The sequence below is a fragment of the Bos indicus genome, chromosome 10 (genome assembly GCF_029378745.1).
Source record: "Bos indicus isolate NIAB-ARS_2022 breed Sahiwal x Tharparkar chromosome 10, NIAB-ARS_B.indTharparkar_mat_pri_1.0, whole genome shotgun sequence".
NCBI classification, from domain to species: domain Eukaryota; kingdom Metazoa; phylum Chordata; class Mammalia; order Artiodactyla; family Bovidae; genus Bos; species Bos indicus.
Window position 1 is genome coordinate 79,481,571 of NC_091769.1, and position 23,364 is coordinate 79,504,934.

General features: G+C 37.7%; 1 protein-coding gene across 7 annotated transcripts in view; it reads left to right on the forward strand.

Moving 5' to 3' along the window:
• Positions 1-23,364, forward strand: part of RAD51B (RAD51 paralog B) — a 619,901-nt gene that overhangs the window by 4,450 nt on the left and 592,087 nt on the right. For 6 of the 7 annotated variants that reach the window (XM_070796749.1, XM_070796748.1, XM_070796746.1 and 3 more), the window contains exons 2-4: positions 1,065-1,175; positions 2,384-2,497; positions 6,378-6,494. In XM_070796749.1, coding sequence (XP_070652850.1) covers positions 1,092-1,175; positions 2,384-2,497; positions 6,378-6,494 — 315 coding nt within the window. In that variant the 5' untranslated portion in view covers positions 1,065-1,091. The remainder of the gene's footprint in view (positions 1-1,064; positions 1,176-2,383; positions 2,498-6,377; positions 6,495-23,364) is intronic. The other variant, XM_070796750.1, reaches the window with a different exon arrangement.

Here is a 23,364-nt window from a genome sequence, read left to right on the forward strand (position 1 = left end):
TCTCCTTTGTTTGTGTAATTAAGAGAATCACAGTGATTCTGTTCTAACTCTCTGAAGGCACATATTTCATGAGCCTCATTTAGTCCTTACAGGGTTCAACAGCAAGAGTGAAATTTAATTGCATGTGGGAATATGAGCAGCTACTATAATAAAAAACAATTTCAGTTTGTAAATAACACCTGAAATAACAAAATCTCAGTTGATTCAGAATGTTTGTTCTGACTCCTAAAAGAGAGGTTCAGTATGATTATGGACTTGTAGAAGAGTGTACTGACTAAGGGATAGGCTTCAGAGTCAGACTTCCTGGGTTCAAATTCTGGATCTACCATTTACTTTTTTTGGTAACAGTGGAATGGCTAACCTTTCCAGACTTTGGTTTTCTCATATGTAAAAATGGGATCCATCATCAACCTTCTTATAGGGCTGTTGAGAAGCTTAAATGTGGCAATTGATGTAAAGCTTTGAAACAGTGCCTGATATATAGAAGGTGGTCAATAACTTTATTATTGTTTCAGTACAATGAAAGCAGATGTTTTGGGAGTGCTCTTTGGGAATATTTGTATTAATTACACATCCAAATAAAGTTTATGGATGAACTGAAAATCTTAAGAAAGAAAGAAAAAGTGAAGTTGCTCAGTCATGTCCGACTCTTTGTGACCCCGTGGGCTGTAGCCTACCAGGCTTTTCTGTCCATGGGATTCTCCAGGCAAGAATACTGGAGTGGGTTACCATTTCCTTCTCCAGGGGATCTTCCTGACCCAGGGATTGAACTCAGGTCTCCGGCATTGGAGGCAGATGCTGGTATTATTATATTTGTGTAATAAGTTTTTACAGAATTTTTGTGAAATGCAGATTCTTACATTGTTTCTTTCCATGTTTGACAAACAGTAGTCTCCCCCATTTAAAGTATTTAGAAAGATTTATAGCCTTCTTTTATCAGTAATATTTTAAATACCATACATTTCATTTTATATATGGAGAGGCTTGAAAAATGTTTTATTTTGTAGAGTGTTGTGGATAGCCCATCTGCTACTGCTTATGCTATTTCCCAATGTTTTTTCAAGGTTCTTTTTCTTGCGGCACCTGGAGGCATGGGTAGCAAGAAACTAAGACGAGTGGGTTTATCGCAAGAGCTGTGTGACCGTCTGAACAGACATCAGATCGTTACCTGTCAGGTACAATTTGTTTAATTTTTCTCAGTGAGAAACCTTAAGTGCAAATTAATCTTAAGTGTACCTAAATAACTCTTTTCTTAAAAAAATTTTGCTTCAAGTTTTAGAAAACGTGTTTATTTTAATTGGAGGATAATTGCTTTAAAATATTGTTTTGGTTTCTGCCATACATCAACATGAATCAGCCATAGGTATACATATGTCCCCTCCTTCTTGACCGTCCCTCCCAATAATTCTTAATTGCATCTGAATGAACATTTAGGTTTAAAAAAAAAGATAAATGATGGCGCTTGCTAATTCAAAATAACAAACCACTTACCTTGTATTTCCAAATGTGATTTCATTTCAAGAGTTTTGCATTTTAGTTAGGCTTGGGTCTGGAGAATGCTCATGGCAGAAGGCGAAATACACCTGGCCATTTATTTGGGATTCTAGAGAAGTTTTGTCCTTGTAAAAGAAATTCTGTAGTTACATGAGAAATATGACTCAAATGAGGAGACAGTATTCAAAATGGAGAATTTCTCATGAAAGCAAGAAAAATTTTTAGGATTATTTTTCTATCAGTGGAGTGATGTTGTATATTTAAACACAAGAGTAAAGCAAATCCCTCTTAGGAGGTTAAATTAGATTTAACATTTTACATTAGGATTTAATCCTTGATAAGATGGACTTTTAGAGAATGCTGGAGTTTTTTTTTTTTTTTCCCAATTGTTTTGTGTGTTAATGCTATCTTTGCTTTCTCTGTTATACATTGGATAACCTTCGTGTTCATACTTTGAAACACTCTTAAAAATATGATATTTAACATTTCAGTCCATAGTTGGTTTTATTCTCTCTCAATTATTAAATACTTCCTCTGAATGATCTTATAGCTTAGGATGAAACGGATTTCATTTCTGGGTGTCTGTTTGTGTCCAAACTTTTGGGCACAGGGGCAGTGCTCATATCCACTTGGGCTGATTTCTGCTGCTGTGTATTTTCACTTGGTGTGTCCTCTGATATATACTAAGTTGGATAATTAGAAGATAAGATTATGTCATATCTTCTGGTTAAGGAATATGTAGGAGGAAAATACTATAAGAAACATACAAACTGATCTACAATAAATGATGCTTTTATTTACACATGGACAGTGTCAATTGAAAGCTTCCTTTTAATTCCAATATCTTTGTTATACATGTATATTTAAAATAGTCTCTTTATGTTTTTAGGACTTTCTGTGTCTTTCCCCACTGGAGCTTATGAAGATGACTGGCCTTAGTTATCAAGGTGTCCATGAACTTCTGTGTCTGGTTAGCAGGGCCTGTGCACCACAGATGCAAACGGTATATATGTATTTTAGAGTTATGGTTTGGTTATGATTTTTATTTTGAAAAGCTTCTGTATTCTCTTTAAAATCTTTTAGGGGATAAGGTAAAAGCAAAAATAGAGATGAACACCTCAAAAATACCAACCCTCACAACATAAGAGTTAGTCCTGTAATGAGAATAAACTTATGTTCTTTATAAGTTCATGGGAGACAGTTACGGGAATGAGAGGTAACAGGAATTTTTTTTCTCTGTAGCTGGCAGTTTTATTTCAAAAGGTCATCTTTCTCTTTTACTTGTTTGGGAAGGATTTGTGAACCTCATGGTTAAACTATAATATACTCATTTAGAGTATATTTAGGAAATTTTAGAATGTCCCTTTCTCTATAATACTAACTTTTACCATCATCATTTACTCTACATCTCAGAGTATGCATATTGGACTTACACTGACTTTTGATTGAATGAATAATGCTTTAAAACTTATCCTCACTCCTGAGAGGAGTTAAAGTCTTTTGAAATAAGCCCAAATCAAGTTGTACTATTATTTCATACTTTCTGTGTCCTGCCTTTAGCTTTTCAAAATGTAGGTTTAGTGCATGGTAGAAAATGTCTTATTTTCTCAGCATAAGAGTTACCTGAAAGTCTGTCCAGTGTTTTGTAAATGTATTTATTTGTGTGGGTTGTAAACTACTTACTATGTTATATTGAAATTTGGTAACCACTGAGCAATAAAGGAGGATCCAACTCTGTGGAGGAGGAAGGAAGGAATATTAGTGTCATTTGAAACTTTGAAAACAATGAACAGATTGAGCATTTTCTTTTGTTCAGGTTTTGCTTGTGGGTCTCAGGAAGATACTTTAAAGGCAGAATCATCAGAAGGTGATTTAGAATTGGAATTAGAGATGGGCACTAGTCTTAGCTTTGTCATTGGTTTCAACAAAGATAGGTAGCTTTGAACAGCTCACTTTGTTTTATGGGAGAAGTTAAAGAGTTAAAATCATATGTGATGATTTCATTAGGAGGTTCAAATTAACTGTCACTATTTTGAAAGTTGTAAAGTACCAAGAGAACCTTTTAATTTGACATCTGTGATTCAATATGTATTGCGTATTCCTAGTCGGATAATTAAGCAGGAGATGATGGCTAGGAAATTCACCTTCAATCTCCACGTCCTTCACCACTTTCAGCTGCAGTGTCACTGCCATCCCAGTCGCCAGGGCAAGGTGCCATCTTTCTCCTTTGTTGCACATTTACTTTTGTAACAGTCATTCTTTAGAGTCCTGCCTTAAATATTGGATTAGCCTTAGTTCATTCCCTCACAAAGATTTTTTGTTTTGTTAATTTATTTATTCAGTCATTTATTCCTTCAACCAATATTTATCGAGTGCCAGCCATGGATGTGTCAGGTACTGGAGATACTGTAGTGAAGATGATTGATAAAGTTTTCTGCACTTGTGTAGCTGACAGTCTAGTGGAAACAGTTGGACATTAAACAAACAATTGTGTAAATGATCAATTAATTGTAGTAATGATAAGTCCTATCAGAGAAAATACAAAGAGCTTAGGAACTGAAAGGGACATTACTTAGTGTAGGGGTCAGCAAAGGCTCCCTCATGGAAGCAACACTTCAGCTGAAACTGATGGATGAACAGGAGAGAGACAGCCAAAGGGATTGGGAAGGGAGGGGAACAGGGAAGGGCTTGCAAGCAGTGGGAGTGGGAAATGCAGAGACCCTGTGAAGAGCAGGAGAATGCTGCTTGTATGGTAAGAAGGTCAGGCCGGTCTGAGTGAACATAGCAAAGAAGAGAGGGGCAAGAGATGAAGCTGGAGAAGCAAGCAGGGTCAGATCACTGGGGCCTGCAGGCCTGTTAAGGATTTTGGACTTTATTCTGAGAACAATGATAAGTCATCAAAGGGAGTAATCTAGTATGTGTTTTTAAAAAACTCAGTCTTTAAACATAGACAAGTGATTGAAAAGGAACAAGCAAGTATTTGTGGACTAGTTAGGTATCTGTGACCATACTCCAGACAGATTGTGACATGGACTATTAGTGTCCATGTGTTAATGCCAATGGTATAATGTCAGTTACTGTGAGCGATATGTAGGAGGCAGCATGAATAGGATTTGGTGATGATTTGTCTGTGGGAGGTGGTGAGGTACAGGAAAGGTCAGAGATTCCTTGGTTCCTTGATTTTGCTCTAAGAGACGGGATGGTACCATTTCCTGAGATAAGGAATATTGGAAGAGGATCAGGTTTGAGGGAGGCAGATCATGGTTTTGTTAGTACTTGTTGAATTTAGGCACTTGTGAAACACTGAATGAATATGTGAAGTAGGCAGTTAAATATGTGGACCTAAGCTTGAAGGATAGTGTGCACTAGGGAGTCATCGGAATGAATATGGTAGTCAAAACCATGAAAATGGATGGGAGATTGCTGAGAAAGTATGCACAGTAAGAGAGTAAGTGTGCCCGAGGCCAAGTCCCGAGTCAGTCAGCATTAAAAGATCAGATCAGACAACGATGGATCTGAGAAGCAGCCACCGAAGAAGAAAACTGGTGGAGTTGCTGATAAAAGTTTTTGGCCAACCCTGTATTAATATGTTGGTCTCCTGTGTCCTCATAGAGGCAGAAGAGCTTGGATTTGAGACCAGATTTATTAAATTGTAAGCTGTAAGTGGGTAGAAACTATATCTATTTGGTTTACCACTCTATTCCCAGAGCTTATCATATTATATAGCATGCAGTAGGCAATTAATTTGTATTTGTTGAATGAATGAGTGAATGAATAATTGTAATTCTGTGGCTTGACCTCAGTTTATTTGGGCAACTTAATACTAGTAATTTTTATTGTTAGAGATTCTTACACATTGCCAGTAGGTATGTAATCACGTCAACCACATTTGGAAAGACCCTTTTTCCAACTAAGGTGACATCACAAGGATTTGATACGGCTTTCTTTTGAGGGGCCGTATCTTAGTCCACACCACGTGCTTTCAGGCTGTTCTTCACATACCAAGCTTGGTTTGAAATGGTAGCTTGATCATGTCACTCCCTGTTGCTCTCAGCCTACATGCTACACTTCAGCAAGGTTCATCTGATGCAGACCCTGCTTATTTCTCCAGCCTCATCGTTTGCCATGCCATCTCACGACCATGCTCCATCTTTCAGCCATTCTAAATCACCTCTTTCTTTTTTGCAATTTCCCTTAGTTTCCACTTCTTATTTCTTGCTCCTTGACCTCTCTTCCTACATTCTTGTCTCTTTGGCAGGAACATGCACATTTCCTTTGCCCATCTCATAGCCTTTTCAGGTTTTAGCTCAGACATCCAGATCTTCCCTTGATCACAAAATCCAGATCAGGTGATTTGACCTGGACAAATCCACTTGCCAGTCTCCACTTGCCCTATCACAGTAGCTTGTGTTTAACTGTATTGTAATTGCCTACTTTCTAGTCCTGGTTTCATAGTCTCTAGTTGGCTATAAGTCCTGTGAGGGTAGGGGCTCTGTCTTTTATATCACAGCCTTCAAATTTAGCACAGTCCATGTGAAGTGCAAGTTGGTCAGTCATGTCCGACTCTGCGACCCCATGGACTATACACTCCATGGAATTCTCCAGGCCAGAATACTGGCGTGGGTAGCCTTTCCCTTCTCCAGGGGATCTTCCCAACCCAGGGATCGAACCCAGGTCTCCCACATTGCAGGTGGATTCTTTACCAGCTGAGCCACAAGGGAAGCCCAGCACAGTCCATGGTACAGAGTAAATAGTTGTAGAATAAATAATAGAAGGAAAAAAACATGAATTGGGTTCTAGCTGCTAAAATTTGAATTTGGAGTTGGCTTATGTTTTTGAATAAATATGGAGGTTGAAAAGAACTTAACTTCTTCTTTGATCAGGCTTATGAGATAAAGACACAGAGGTGTGCTGCTCACTCATCAGCATTTTTGTCTACAACCCTGTCTGCTTTGGATGAAGCCCTGCATGGTGGTGTAGCTTGTGGATCCCTCACAGAGGTAAAGAAGACACTTTCCAAACCTTCTAACATTGACCTAGAACCTTCAGAACCAGGGGAAAAAATATAATTAAGATATATAAATTATTTCATGAATACTAATCTAAATTGTAAGTACCTCAAGGGCAGGGTTCTCCACTCAGTCCCTGGTGGTACTAGTGTAGTATACCAAAAGGAAGATGTTCTAAAAATCTTTGCTGACTGACTGAAATCTACTTGGGTGGTTGTTCCTCTGAATTAGAAATTGAATATTATGAAATAATAGGAAACAATTCGGGGGGAATTAGAACAGGATCCCTATTTAGTGTATTAGGAAGGAAAATTTGAAATTTTATTAATGTGCAGGTAAATTTTAGTATTATGCTGAAATGAGCTATTTTTACTCCCTGTTAAAGATAAAATTTGGTTCTAGGAAGTAATCAGTTGTTGTGTTAGTTATTTATTGTTACATAACAAACTACCCACAAACTAAGTGGCTTCCACGACAGTAAACAGTGATTTCTGTTTCTTTGGGACTGGCTTAGCTTGCAGATACTGGCGAGGGGTGCGAAGGGGCAGGTTGGTGCTGGTTGTTGGCAGGAGGTCATGATTCTCCCCTGGAGAGCTCCCCGCAGGCTGCCTCAGTCTCCTCATGGCACGATGTCTGACTCCCCCAGGCAAGATGGAAATGGCCATTCCTTTGATGATTTAGCTTTGTATGTTACACACCATCATTTCTGCCACTTTCTTCTCTTTAGAAGCAGGTCATTAAGTCCAGTCCATGTTCAAGGAAAGGCAAATTAAGCTCTACGTTTTGAATGTAGTGTCAAGAATTTGAGGATATTTTAAAACAACAACAGGTTTTTTCCTTGTAAACTGCATTGATGTGCTTACTGGTCCTGATGTGGTGACTCCATAGGCTGTGTTTACCAGTGCAGTCCTGAGGGCCTCCTTGCCTGAGAGTTCTAGGGGCATAGATGCGTGAATCAAACTTTTAATAAGAGTAGATGCTCAAAGCATTGTGATAGGCATAAATTTAACTGTAGATATTTTTCTTGGAAGATAGAGAACCTGTTTTAGATAGTAAGCCTTGTTTTATTTCCTGACTTCCAAGAAAGATTTAAAAATATGTGTTCTTTGCCTAGTAAATGAACCAGTAAAAGAGTTGATCTTAAAAAGAAATTAGAATCTGCTGTTGCAGTGCACTGCCACCAGATGGTGCCAGAATCCTATCTTCCATAATCTTTGCACTCTAGTTAGATCTTTCTTGAAATAGGTCTATGAAAAAAAAGTTTTATAACAATTGTGAGCCATAGTTATAAACTTACTTATTTAGATAACAAAAAATTGAACTTCAAGATGATTAACCAACAAATACTTTTTTATGTTTTTAAGTTTTGGTGTAGTTTTCAATACTTTTTCACATCAGTCAGTTTCAGTCACTCAGTCGTGTCTGACTCTTTGTGACCCCATGGACTGCAGCACGCCAAGCTTCCTTGTCCATCACCAACTCCCAGAGCTCACTCAGACTCATGTCCATTGAGTCAGTGATGCCATCCAACCATCTCATCCTCTGTCATCCCCTTCTCTTCCTGCCTTCAACCTTTCCCAGCATCAGGGTCTTTTCCAGTGAGTCAATTCTTCACCATCAGGTGGCCAAAGTATTGGAGTTTCAGCTTCAACATCAGTCCTTCCAATGAATACTCAAGACTGATTTCTTTTAGGATTGACTGGTTTGATCTCCTTGCAGTCCAAGGGACTTTCAAGAGTCTTCTCCAGCACCACAGTTCAAAAGCATCTATTCTTCGGTGCTCAGCTTTCTTTATAGTCCACCTCTCACATCTGTACGTGACTACTGGAAAAACCATAGCTTTGACTAGACGGACCTTTCTCAACCTTTTCTTGTAGCTTTTATCAATTCTTTTCGAATTCAAGAGGTAGTTACAAGCCCTGAGTTGTGTTTTCGTGATCTGATAGGATGGCATGGAATATAAATACCCTGATAGCTTATTAGTGGCAAGTTCTTTACTTTCTGTTCCATCCACAGGTAGCCTCTGCAGTCTTTTTTGGGACTTTTCAGCTGATTACAGAGATTGTTTACCTTTTATTAAAAATAAAATTTAACATATATCTTCTGTATACAAGATTAAATACTGCCTGCATGTATAAATTATAAACATTTATGAGCCTGTGACCCCAATATAAACCCCAGAATACCAAAATCATTGAAATTAACTGTGGGCTCCTCCCTGATCCTATCTTTGGCTTTCTGTTGGGAGGTAACTTCCATCCTGAATTTCTGCCATTCTTGTAGTTTTTTAAAATTGAAGTATAGTTGAATACTTCAATTATTTACAATATAGTTGAATTAGTTACGATATAGTTGAATATCATTGGGAATTGACTTAACGATATATCAATATTAGTGTCATGTGTACAGCCCAGTGATTCTACCATTCCTATGCTTTTTTCCCCAGTGTTTACTTATACCTGTAGTTTTTTTTTTAATCACCCATGTACATAGGAAATTTAGCATTTTATTTAGTTTTGCTTTTTGAGCTCTGTTACATCATATATTGATGATTAAATCATAGCATATCTCTTCTATGAATTGCTTTTTCCACTTAATATTATTTTGTAAGATTTATCCATGTTGTTGCAAGTAGCCGGAATATAATTCACTTTCATTGCTATATCATACTCCTGGCCTTTTTTTTTTTTCTGATCCTTTTTTCTGTGAATGAACATTTGGCTTGTTTCCAGTTTCCTGCTAGTATACATAAGTCCTATGAAAAGTGTTGTACATGTCTCCTGGGTCACACGTACAAATATTTCTCTATAGCAGGGATTGGCAAACTACTTCCTAGTGGTCAAATCTGGCTAGCTGCCTATTTTTTGTAAATAAAGTTTTATTGTCACACAGCTATGTTCATTTGTTTACATTTCGTCTGTGGCTTTGTTTGAGATACAAGACAGAGTCGAGGTACTTGTGACGGAGATCTCACGGTCTGAAACACCTAATATATTTACTGTCTGGTCCCTGTTGAGGGTATTTGCCTTGGAGTAATGGCTAGTTATAGAGTATGTACATAGGTAACTCTGTAGAATCAGGACAAATTATTTTCCAGAGTGGTTGTGCCTGTTTAATTTCCCACCAGTGATGTGCATGAATACTTCTTGCTCCATATCTTGCCTTGGTATTATCTGACTTCTTAATTTCTGCCTGTCTTTGTTTTCATTTTCCTGATTACTAATGAGCTTCAATTTCTTTTTTTTTTTTTTTAATAAGTCATTTGGCTATTTAAAAAGTAATTTTATTAATGTACAACTTAAATACTATGAAAGTCAATGTTTGTAACTGTATAATTCCATTGTATTAGGGGATTTATAGTAAGTCATCACCACAATCCACTTTTAGAACATTTTCATTATCCTAAAACATTCCCTCGTGCCCATTTATAGTTAATCCCCACTCCCATTCTCAGCCCTAGGCATCCACTGATCTACTTGGTGTCTCTATAAATTTGCCTTTTCTAAACATTTCATTTAAATGGAATTGTATAATATATAGTCTTTTGTGTTTGTTTTTTTTCACATAGCATGATGTTTTTAAGGTTCATTCATGTTGTAACACGCTTTGCCCATTTCTGGTTGGTTCCCGAAGGAGACATTGGGTGCCTCTTGGCATTGGCAGGCTACGGAGAAGGCAGTGGCACCCCACTCCAGTACTTTTGCCTGGAAAATCCCATGGACGGAGGAGCCTGGTGGGCTGCAGTCCATGGGGTCGCTAGAGTTGGACACAACTGAGCGACTTCACTTTCACTTTTCACTTTAATGCATTGGAGAAGGAAATGGCAACCCACTCCAGTGTTCTTGCCTGGAGAATCCCAGGGACGGGGAAGCCTGGTGGGCTGCTGTCTATGGGGTCGCACAGAGTCGGACACGACTGAAGTGACTTAGCAGCAGTAGCAACATGTATCAGAAGGTTGTTCCTTTTAATTGTTGAGTAATATTAATATCACTCCAGCCACAGGACTGGAAAAGGTCAATCTTCATCCCAGTTCTCAAGAAGGGTAGTGCTAAAGAATGTGCTAACCGTCGGACAGTTGTACTCATCTCCCATGCTAGTAAGGTCATGCTTAAAATCTTGCATGCTGGGCTTCAGCATTATGCGAATCAAGAACTTCCAGATGTCCAAGCTGGGTTTAGAAAGTAAGAGGAACCAGAGATCAAATTGCTAACATTCACTGGATTATAGAGAAAGCTAGGAAATTCCAGAAAAACATCTACCTCTGTTTCATTGACTACACCAAAGCCTTTGTCTGTGTGGATCATAATAAATTGTTGAAAGCTCTTAAAGAGATGGGATTACCAGACCATCTTACCGGTTTCCTGAGAAACCTGTATGCAGGTCAAGAAGCAACAGTTAGAACCCTGTATGGAACAACTGATTGGTTCAAGATTGAGAAAGGAGTATGACAGGGCTGTCTGCTGTCACCCTGTTTGTTTAATCTATACGGTGAGCACATCATGAGAAATGCCAGGCTGGATGAGTTACAAGCTGGAACCAAGAGAAGCGGGAGAAATATCAACAACCTCAGATATGCAGATGATACCACCCTAATGGCAGAAAGCAAAGAGAAACTAAAGAGCCTCTTGATGAGGGTGAAGTAGGAGAGTGAAAAAGTCAGCTTAAAACTAAATACTAAAAAAAACTAAGATCATGGCATCTGACCTCATTATTTCATGGCAAATAGAGGGGGGAAAGGTAGCAACAGTGACAAATTTGCTGATCTTGGGCTCTAAAATCACTCTGGTGACTGTAGCCATGAAATAAGAAGACGTTTGCTTCTTGGCAGGAAAGCTATGACAAACCTAGACAGTGTATTGAGAAGAGAGACATTACTCTGCTGACAAAGGTCCATATAGTCAAGGCTGTGGTCTTCCCAATGGTCATGTACGGTTATGAGAGCTGGACTGTAAAGAAGGCAGAGCACTGAAAAATTGTTGCCTTTGAACTGTGGTGCTGGAGAAGACTCCTGAGAGTCCCTTGGACAGCAAGGAAATCAAACCAGTCAATCTTAAGGGAAATCAACCCTGAATACTCGTTGGAAGAACTGATTCTGAAGCTGAAACTCTAGTATTTTGGTCATGTGATATGAACAGCTGACTCACTGGGAAAGTCCCTGATGCTGGGAAAGATGGAGGGCCGGAGAAGAGGGTTTCAGAGGATGAGATGGCTAGGTGGCATCATGGATACAATGAACATGAACTTGGGCAAACTTTGGGAGATGGTGAGAGACAGAGAGGCCTGGTGTGCTATAGTCCATGGGGTTGCAAAGAGTCGGACACAACTGGGCGACTGAACAGCAACATTAATGTTATTCCATGGTATGGTTATAACACATTTTGTTTATCCAACTGTTAGTTGATGTTCACTTGGATTGTTTATAGTTTTTTCTATCGGGAATATGACGTGTCTTTGTGTGGATGTCGGATTTTATTTCTCTTGGTTAGATTCCTTGGAGTGGAATGGCTAGATCATATGCTAGGTGTATGTTTAGTTTTTTAAGCAACTGCCAAATTTGCTTTCTGGAGTGGCTGTGCCATTTTACATTCTCACCTGCAGTGCATGATAGTTTATTTCTCCATATCCTCACCAACACTTAGTATTGTTTATCATTTTAACTATTCTAGTGAATGTTAGTAGTATTCATTGTGGTTTTAATTTGTCTTTTCCCAGTGACTGATGACATTGAACTCCTGTTCATGCACTTATAACCATTTGTATGTTTTTTAGAAATGAAATATCTGTTCCAATCTTTTGCCTGTTTTTAAATTGGTTGTTTTCTTGTTACTCAGTTGTGAGTTCTTTGTATACTCTAGATACAAGTCTTTTATCAGATACATAATTTGCAGTCCAATCTATGGCTTCTCTCCTTATTTTCTTAATGGCAGCTTGTGAAGTTTTAAATTTTGTAGTCTAGTCTGTTGGTTTTTTCCTTTATACTTGGTGTCAACTCTGTAAATTTTTTTTGTCTGGCCAGGCACACAAAGATTTTTGCTATATCTTTTTCTAGAGTTTTATATTTAGGTTTTGCATACAGTCTGTGGTCTGTTTTGAGTTTTTTTTTTCTGTGATCTATTTTGAGCTATTAGAATGATTTGTGGAATATCTTCTCTTTTTTATGTACTATAATAGTTTGTACATTGTTTCTTGAAAATTTGATATAAGTTTCCTGGAAAAGTGTCTGATCTTAGTATTTTCCCTGTGGGAAAATTAAAACAATGAAATAAATTCCTTTAATGATTAAAGGACTATTCAGGTTTTTTATTTCTTTTTAAGTAGTTTTACTGAATGATATTTTTAGAGATTTGCCCATTTTAAGTTTTAAAATTTATTGTCATAAAGTTTTTCATTGTATTCTCATCTTTAAATCTTGTTTGAATGTGTTTCTACCCCCTCGCCCTGTTTTCATTTCTACTGTTACTTCTTTGTCTTCTCTTTCCCTTCCTTTTAAAAAGACCTGGTCAGATGTTTGAGTATTTTATAGTCTTTTCAAAGAACTGTGCTTTTACTTTTGGTTCTTTGTTGGTTTTCTATCTTTTCTCTGTCTTCTACTTAAGTGATTTCTGTTTTTTTCTTATCTCCCTCTATCTAATTGTATTTTTCTGGGATTCTTCTCCCCCTCCCTCCAACTTATTAAATTACACATTTAATTCATAATTTTCAGTTTTTCTTCTTTTTACTCTGAGCTGTTGCATTCTTTTTGTGTGTGTGTGATGAAGTATTTTCATTTTTATTTAGTTCTCATAGTGTTTAAAAATTTTCATTATAATTACTTCTTTCACTCATGATTCTTTTTGGAATTTTTGAAAATCTAAATTATTTAATTAAATTTTCTTTCACATTTTAATTAGATTGCTAGCTTATTTGCATTTTAGTCAAAGAATTTTGTGTGATACTGATTCTTGGAATTTTTCTTGTTTTAAGGATTAATGTGATTAACTTGTGTAAGTGTCCTAAGTGTGCATGAGAAGAATGATTATTCTCTAATGATTTAGTGTTCTGCTTATGACAATTAAGTTAAACTTGGAATTTGGGTTGTGCAACTCTTCTTTATCTTTGCTGATTTTTTTCTTCAACCCGACCTAATACTAATCCAGAGAAGGTTGTTAAAATAGTCCATTATATCGTTAGCGAATTTACTTGTAGTTCTGTTATTTTGAATATTTTGAGCCTATTTGATTATGTTTAAATCAACAGAATTGTTGTATATTCCTTGAGAACTGACATGTTCTATGGTTCTTCTATGTAAGTACTTCTCACTGTTACAGTTTTATTGTTTGTGTGATTAGTTACTGTATGTCTTCCTCATTGGAGAATAAATTCCAAGTGGGCAGGAATTGTCTTTTTCTTCTTATTTTTACATCTACAATATTAACACATGTGGTGGTGGTGGTTTAGTTGTTCAGTAATGTCCGAATCTTGCAACCCCATCGATTGTAGCCTGCCAGGCTCCTCTGTCTATGAGATTTCCCAGGCAAGAATACTGGAGTGAGTTGCCATTTCCCTCTCCAATTAGCATATGTAGAAGGTACATAGTAAATATTAACTGAATGAATGAATTTGTTTTCATTTATTTATTTTTAAGCACTTATTTACTCTAATGTTTTGGTTCCTGCTGCCTCTCCTTCACTCTCAGACTCTTTGGTCTTGGAATAAGCCAAACTTCAGTAACTTTTAATGTTACTGCTCTTCTGTAGTACGGTATTTATTTTCATTTGTATGCCATTTGGTTTCTTCAAATTATCAAAATAGTACATTTAAGAAATATGATTTTTCTACCTAATTGATTTCTTTATTAATAAACATCAGCGATTATTTTAGGAGTTTTTTTTCTCATAAGTTTTAAAGTCGTTCCTCTCTGATTCTATATCTACAGATGTATAGAACTGTGTTAAACTGCTGTTTAACGAACCATTCCAAAACTTAGTGGCTAAACACATCAATAAATGTTTATTATCTCACACAGTTTCTGAGTCAGGAATTCAGGAGAAGCTTAGCTGGCTGTTTTCAGTTCTGGTGTCTTAGGAGATTACAATCAAGAAGTTGGCTGAGGCTGCCGTCATCTGAAAACTTGCCTGGAGGTGGGGAAGATGAAGATGCCTTTAAAGCAGCTCCCTGACCTATAGAACTGTGAGATAATAAACAGGATTGTTTTAAAGCTGCTAGTTTGTGGTTAATTGTTATATAGCAATAGAGAGCTCATGTAGATCTCAGAGGAGATGTCTAACTAGTTGTGTTGCTGGATCTTTGTTTCTGGTGAAAAGTTCAAACCTAGCATCCCAGATATCAGGTAGAAGTTAGATCTGGTGAAGATAAGATGTAAGGCATCTAGTTGAATAAACTTCGACCAGGCCTAAGGATGACTTGAGGGAGGAAGAATAAATCTGGAAACATTCTGCTGTCACTTTTATAGCTGCTCTTTCCTGACTCTGACTTCAAAACAACCTAATTTATTTATCATCAGTTTTGATTTATGTGAACTGCCCTGAATCTGTGTATGTTCAGCTACAGTACCAAGATTAAAAGTGGAATTAGAGAAGTGCTACTCATGCCAAAGGCAGAAGCAGCAGAGGAGAAATCAAAGGGAAACCAACTGTGCTGAATCACTAATGGAAGTGAGCTACAGGGCTTTGTCTCATTCCCAGAGAACATCAAATCCCTTACTTATGGAATATATAAGCAGATAATTCTACATCTATTATGACAGTATTGGTAGGGAAGATATGTTTGAAGTTTAAACTTTAAATATTTATGTTATGTGGAGATCAGACCGTGTAATGGTAGCCTTCTCATATGAGGTAATATAGATCAGATCAGTGTTTCTCAATCTTTGTTCATTACCACCCCTTAAGGAGCTTTTTAGTCATTTTTCCCCCCAATAACATTTCCACCCCCACTCGAGATTTTAATTGTTGCTGGTGAATTTAAGGTTCTTGCTTTGTCATGAAAGAATTTAGAGACAAAATGATAGGTTAAGAAGTGGCTTTATTTAGAGAGAAACACACTCCACAGACAGTGTGTGGACCATCTCAGAAAGAGAGAGCAAGAGAGCCTCAAAACATGATGTGGGTAGTTTTTATGGGCTGAATAATTTCATAGGCTAATGAGTCAGGGATTATTCCAATTATTTTGTGGAAGGGGTGGGGGTTTCCAGGTATTGGGCCACCACCCACTTTTTGACCTTCTGTGGTTGGCCTCAGAACTGTTATGGTGCTGGTGGGTGTGTCGTTTAGCATGTTCTTTTACCAGGAGGAGAAGGGGATGACAGAGGATGAGATGGTTGGATGGCATTGCCGACTCTGTGGACATGAGCTTGAGCAAGCTCCAAGAGTTGGTTATAGACAGGGAAGTCTGCTGTGCTGCAGTCTGTGGTTGCAAAGAGTGGGACACGACTGAGCAACTTAACTGATATTACCATGAGCACATAATGAGACTCAAGGTCTGCTGGAAGTTGGCTCATCTACCTTCTTGGACCTAGTTAGTTCTAACCAGTCTTTGTCATGTTCTGTCATTCTTTAAAAGGTTGTGCCCTGCCCCCTTCCCTCCTGTTTCATGTAGATATACTATATATCTGTTTATGTACTGTATGTAGATCTGTGCTTTATAAGGAAAAGAGAGTAACATCTTTCTTCCATGATCAAAACCAAGTTTTGCCCTTGAGGTCACTGTCACCCTTGCTGAGAATGCATGATAAAGATGCTGATATAATTAGGTAAAATTAAAGGTTGTATTTAAAGGGATCATTAAAAAAAGGTATTTTCATATTGTAATCCAGAGATTATAGGAATAGAAAACTGGTCCAAACTCACGTCGATGAAAAGAGGTATGGCATCTGCATATGTTGGTTGGAGAGTACCTCTGGACGGGTAAACCTGTGAAGCACCGCCAAATCTTTATAACATTTAAGAAAAATGATTATACCCAGATCCTTGCTCTAAATAATGAGAAACAATGTGGCACATGTCTACATTATTTGTGTTTCCTGAGTCGTTTCTATGCTTTGTTCATGATTTAAGAAGACCAGGTGTCCTCCTCGAAGGGGGCAGTTTTGCTTTGGAGGTGACCACTCTTCTGTCCCTAAAAGGTAGAGGCAGAATGCCAGACTCCTCTTTTGGCTTCCTTATCTTTCCTTAGAACAGTTCTGCTTGTTTCTCGTTGACTGGGTGGGCTGTCTAAGATTACAGGAGACAATAAGTCAAGGCTTGTAAATTCAAGTGTCCACAAAGGTCTTGGCATGTATAGAAATGCATAAACAATGAAATATAAGACATACATACTTTATCAGTCAATTTTGGCTGCTTACTCTGCTTACAACAGCAGCAGACAGTCATTTTTCTTGCTCAGGGGTCTGTAGGTCGGTCAGGGTGGGTCTCATCTCTTTTTCAAGCTGCAGTCAGGTTCTGGTCTGTTCCATGTGCAGCAGCAGCAGTAGGAAAACTAGGGAGAGATTTCTAATCTGCATTCCTGGAACATCATCTGCTGACAAGATTTGTTTATCCTGCCCTGTGTTTTGAAAGGCAAGATAACCAGGCCTCTGTTCTAAGACAGGAGTTTAGCATATGTGGTTGATTGAATCATTGTTCCTAATTCGTCACTCATTTCCTGATTTAGAAATAAGTATCTTTCTCCATAAAGGTTTCATAAAGTCTTTTATATGGCACATATTATATGATTGTTAAATTTTTTTTTAAGTTTTATTTTTAAAATTTATGAAGGATAATTGCTTTACAGAATTTTGTTGTTTTCTGTCAACATCAACATGAATCAGCCATAGGTATACATATGTCCCCTCCCTCTTGAACCTTCCTCCCATCTCCCTCCCATCCCACCCCTCAAGGTTGATTCAGAGCTCCTATTTGAGTTCCCTGAGTCATACAGCAAATTCCCATTGGCTATCTATTTTACACATGGTAATGTTTTGACACTTTTTTTTTTAATGTGAATCTTGGGGTACTTGTCATTTTCATGTCCTCTTGTTTTCTTTTTCTACTCTTTTACCCTGCCTTCTTTTTTCCCCTTACCTTTCCATTTACTTTAAAAACAGCAATTGTCAGTATGGAGTAAGAGAGAGTTGTGGAGAGAATTTAAAGTATAAAAGCTTCCACTTGTTGATATAAAATAACTTTAAAGATGAAAGTTTCTTTCACAAGGCAAACAGCTGCCTGACTGTTCTGAGATTGTTTGCTTTTTGTTTACTTTGGGATTCAAAGAGTGATTTTAAAAAAGAATTCTTTAGGTTTGAAAACCTAATTGTATTTCTGCCTAATTGTAGAGCATATGGAGACAGGTAGTTGGATGCTGGGGAAGGAGGCCATTAAAAAGATGATGTAACGTTTCCACATGCTCATTTCTCAGATCAGAACCAGGCAGTCCTTAAATTTTCTCTGCAAAATATTGGCTTGGTGGATTGACCCATCCTCTTGACCTCATCTTGAATGTGGAGGAACTCTCCCCCACATTCAAGATTTTGGGTCCTACTAGGTCTGGGTTTCACATTCATCTCTACTGCTTGTTCTCTTTTGAGACTAAAGTGACTAGGCTTCATTTTCACTTCAGTACAGTTAAACTGGGCTTCTTGGGTGGCTCAGTGGTAAGAATCTGCCTGCCAATGCAGCAGACACAGGAGTCTTAGGTTCGATTTCTGGGACGGAAGATCCCCTGGAGGAGGAAAATGGCAACCCACCCCGGTATACTAGCCTGAAGAATCCCATGGACAGAGGAGGCTGGTGGGCTCCAGTCCATGGCGTCGCAAAGAGTCAGACACAACTGAGCACACACACGCATGCACAATTAGACTTTCTTGGTAATAATTCTTTCCCCTTTAAAGCAATTGCTAGTATTTGCTTCTTTGTTGATATTCTAGTGATCTTTACTACTCGATGTTTCCTTTCTGTTCTTTTACATTTCTCAGGCAGGATTGTTGAAACTCAGGCTCTAACTATACGAAGCTAATCGTATTTTACCAGTATCTTCTGTGTGTAAATGCTGTATTCACTCGGAGTTTCCAAGAAGCAATCACTTAGACTATTCTGGTTTGGCATGTCTGCTGTTTCTGACCACCATTGGAGCTGAACCTGGGAACTGAACACAATTTGAAATTTTGTGGTTTGGCTGCTAGAAGTCAGAGCTAAACTATCTGAAGCTAAAAATTATTAATGTTGAAATGTTTTAACCCACTAAGTAAACTTGAAAAAATAATGAAATTTAACTCTAGCCAACCTTTAAAAATTGCAAACAGCATATTTTTTGAGGCTAGAAAGAGAGGAAAAATATATGAAAAGGATCTGAAATTGCTAAAGAATTAGCAATTATTTATTATAGTTTACTTAAAGAAAATGTTAATATTCAAATTTGAAAGCGAAGTAAAGCAAACACACAAAACCAGATGAACCCCAAAATCTTATGTTATCCACGTGATGTTCTACTTTTCTCAAGACTGTACTGAATCAGTACATAAAAATAATGAAGCAGGTAAAATGCCAGTTGCGCTTGTTTAACTTCAGAATTTTTAAAAACATGTTTTCTTTGAAGATGAAATGATAAGATATTACCTTACATTTTCATGGTATTTTATACTTTACTAAATATTTTCACATATAACATCTTAAAAAATGTTTTTAAGTTGAGGGCTTGCTTCACCTTTCCACTAAATATTAAAAGTATTTCATAGGTTTAAGCTCATTAAATCTCAGAACATATCTAAAGATCTAATTAAATCTTTCAGTTTAGTTCAGTAGTTTGGTCGTGTCTGACTCTTTGCGATCCCGTGAACCGCAGCACACCAGGCCTCCCTGTCCGTCACCAACTCCCAGAGTCTACCCAAACCCATGTCCATTGAGTCAGTGATGCCATCCAACCATCTCATCCTCTTTTGTCCCCTTCTCCTCCTGCCCTCAATCTTTCCCGGCATCAGGGTCTTTTCAAATGAGTCAGCTCTTCGCATCAGGTGGCCAAAGTATTGGAGTTTCAGCTTCAACATCAGTCCTTCCAATGAACACCCAGGACTGACCTCCTCTAGGATGGACTGGTTGGATCTCCTTGCAGTCCAAGGGACTCTCAAGAGTCTTCTCCAACACCACAGTTCAAAAGCGTCGTTTCTTTGGCACTCAGCTTTCTTTATAGTCCAACTCTCACATCCATACATGACCACTGGAAAAACCATAGTCTTGACTAGACGGACTTTTGTTGACAAAGTGATACCTTTGCTTTTTAATATGCTGTCTAGGTTGGTCATAACTTTTCTTGCAAGGAGTAAGCGTTTTTTAATTTCATGGCTTCAATCATCATCTGCAGTGATTTTGGAGCCCCCCAAAATAAAGTCTGACACTGTTTCCCCATCTATTTCCCATGAAGTGATGGGATCAGATGCCATGATCTTCGTTTTCTGAATGTTGAGCTTTAAGCCAACTTTTTCACTCTCCTCTTTCACTTTCATCAAGAGGCTTTTGAGTTTCTCTTCACTTTCTGCCATTAGGGTGGTGTCGTCTGCATATCTGAGGTTATTGATATTTCTCCTGGCAATCTTGATTCCAGCTTATGCTTCCTCCAGCCCAGTGTTTCTCATGATGTACTCTGCATATAAGTTAAATAAGCAGGGTGACAATATACAGCCTTGTATATTTCTAGGACATATCTGAAACTGGATAGGTAGATAGTGTATATTGGAAGGAAGTCGTTTATTCCTCCATTGGTTAACACTCTGAAGAGCTATCATTTCTCACCTTCAGGATCCACTTTCAAGTTTATTTATGAATATTTCCTTTGCTCTGATATCTGGCAGTTAATTTGATCCATATTGTTTTTGATGATGGTAAAAAAGTCAGTGAAAAGTGTTTTGGGGTCTTCAAAACTGCCAGTCTCCAAAGGAGAGTATGTAGCATGGCCCATTAGGTTATGGGAAGAAAATACTAGAATTTTTATTGGTGTTACATCTAAAACATAAAATAAACCTTAATTGACATTTAACATACGGCATCCTCACTTGATCCCTATCTTACACTGTCACGTGTCAGGTAATAATCCATGAGGAAAAGGTACAGAAGGTTGACAGAGACACCTTGTTTATATCTTTATTTTCAACATGTTGGGGTAGATTATAGTCCTACATGTTGGGATTCCCTGGTGGCTCAGACAGTAAAGCGTCTGCCCGCAATGAGGGAGACCTGGGTTCGATCCCTGGGTTGGGAAGATCCCCTGGAGAAGGAAATGGCAACCCATTCCAATACTCTTGCCTAGAAAATTCCATGGATGGAGGAGCCTGGTGGACTACAGTCCATGGGGTCGCAGAGTCGGACACGACTGAATGACTTCACTTCACTACTTATAGTCCTACATGGGTCTAGTTAGGTCAATTTATGGATTTAGCTAAATCAAATCTCGCAAAACAGACAAATGGCATAAAAAGATTCCTGCAAAAAAACTATATATTGAAGGCAATACTAATAATGTGAGTAGAAATGAACCACATGTATGTAAAAGTCAGAGGTGAGAACTCTCCTACGATTAATGAAGTAAAAATCAGTGACAGTCTAATCTCATTTGTAAAGACATCCCCAAAATTTGGAATTAGAAAACAATTTGATATGGAATTATCTCCATTATTGTTAATAATGAAACTTTCTCTGGTATTTTGTTCCTTGAAATAGTGATAGTAGGAAGCCATTGTTAAGAAACATACATCACAGAAAGACAAACATTCACAAGTTTTTCAGTCATGTTTAAGGTCATGTGACACATATTCAGTATCTAGACAAATTTCAGTAAAATTAATGTTAGATATTTAAAAGCCTCTTTTGGGTTTTCTTAATAACAAAAGACCAAATGCAATACATTTTTAATAACATTAGGGATACCTTTCAATGGACATGGTTTTGGGTGGACTCTGGGAGTTGGTGATGGACAGGGAGGGCTGGCATGCTGCAGTTCATGGGGTTGCAGAAAGTCGGACACGACTGAGCGACTGAACTGAACTGAACTGTTCTTCTGTTAAAATGGATGACATAAGACAGGGGAAGCAACATGGAATAACTTACATGGATTCTTTTAGGAATAAATACTTTCAGCTGGAAATCATTGCCAATGATGTGAAGCATTAAGGATTAAAGCAAATTATTCATTGAGGAAAGATGCTAGACAGTTAAAGTACAGAAGTTTCTAATAGGGCCCAGATTATCTTCTTAGCTAGATTCTGTTTCAGTAATGAGATACATGAACTAAATTATTTTTAAGCCACAAAAGTGAAGATATATCAAGGAAGATATGTTCTCAAAAATAAATGACTTCTTAAATATAAAACAATGTTTATGAGGGAATTTCCTGGCAGTAATATTCTTGTTCTGACCTGATAGGGGTTTGGATTGCTTACATATATATACATTTGCTACAGTTCATCAAATGAAACACTCACGATCTGGGCATTTCATTGTGTGGAAAATTTACCGTAAAAGAAAAAAGAATCATACTTACTAAATTCAGGTTAATGATACACACATCAAACTTTTAGGGGAAAGTATATTTATGTCTCTGACTTACTTTGAAATACATTTAAAAACATCTAAGATGGACTGACGAATGAATGGATTGATGGATAGTCTAGTGTATTAGTGAAAGTGAAAGTGAAGTTGCTCAGTCGTGTCTGACTCTTTGCGACCCCATGGACACCAGGCTCCGCTGTCCATGGGATTTTCTAGGCAAGAGTACTGGAATGGGGTGCCATTTCCTTCTCCAGGGAATCTTCCTGACCCAGGGATTGAACCCAGGTCTCCCACATGGTAGACACATGCTTTACTGTCTGAGCCACCAGGGAAGTCAAGTGTATTAGTAGACTGTACAATAGTATAAATATATGTATATATGCATGCACACTCAGTCGTGTCCAACTCTTTTTGACCCCATTAGTAGACTATACCCCTCCAGGCTCCTCTGTCCATGGGATTTCCCAGGCAAGAATACTGGAGTGGGTTGCCATTTCTTTCTGCAGGAGATCTTCCTGACCCAGGGATCAAACCTGTGTCTCCTGCATTGGCAGGCAGGTTCTTTACCAGCTGAGCCCCAGGGGAAGCCTGTTATAATAGTATAATAGTAATAAAATGGCAGTTGCAGAGTCTAGGTGGTGAGTATATGGATGTTACTTGTAAAATTCTTTGCATTTTTCTGGTACATCATCCTTAGTCTATAGTAACACAGAAGTTGATGTCATATGTGTGAAGAATGCTTCAGGATGGTACAATTTTTATAAAAACCTGACTAGTTTTTATTGACTCTTTATAGTACTCTGTAACGTGATGAGTGATCATGAAAATAATTTGAATCACAAGAACTTCTTTGGTTATCTCTCAGCAAAGATTGTAAAATGCTGTTGAATTTAAAAATGGGTGAAACTTTTTTAAAATGAAAAGTCAAATTTGTTGATCCTTTTTGTAAAACAAGTGACTGTGTAACTTGCCACCTAGCAGATTGCAAATCAGGCAGTCAGCCAACCAAGGGAACACTCTTATTCCATCCCTTCAAAGTAAAGGTGATATTTTTACAATGAGTGAGAAAGTAACTGCTTATTAAACGACAGAGATCAAAATACAGAACATTATTCAAATTTCTGCTTGGAAATGTTTTATGACGTGGTTTTTGTCTTCAAAGATGTACGTATCTTGTGAAAAAACTCTAACAATATTTTCTAAACTGTTAAGAAATCTTCCAAATAGTTTCATTTGATTTTGAAATCAATTTTTAAAAATGTTAAAGTGTAATACATCTTGATTGGTTTGCAAGAATAATTAATTGACCCGAGGGAAAATGACCATTTATTAGCCAAAGTTGAACAATA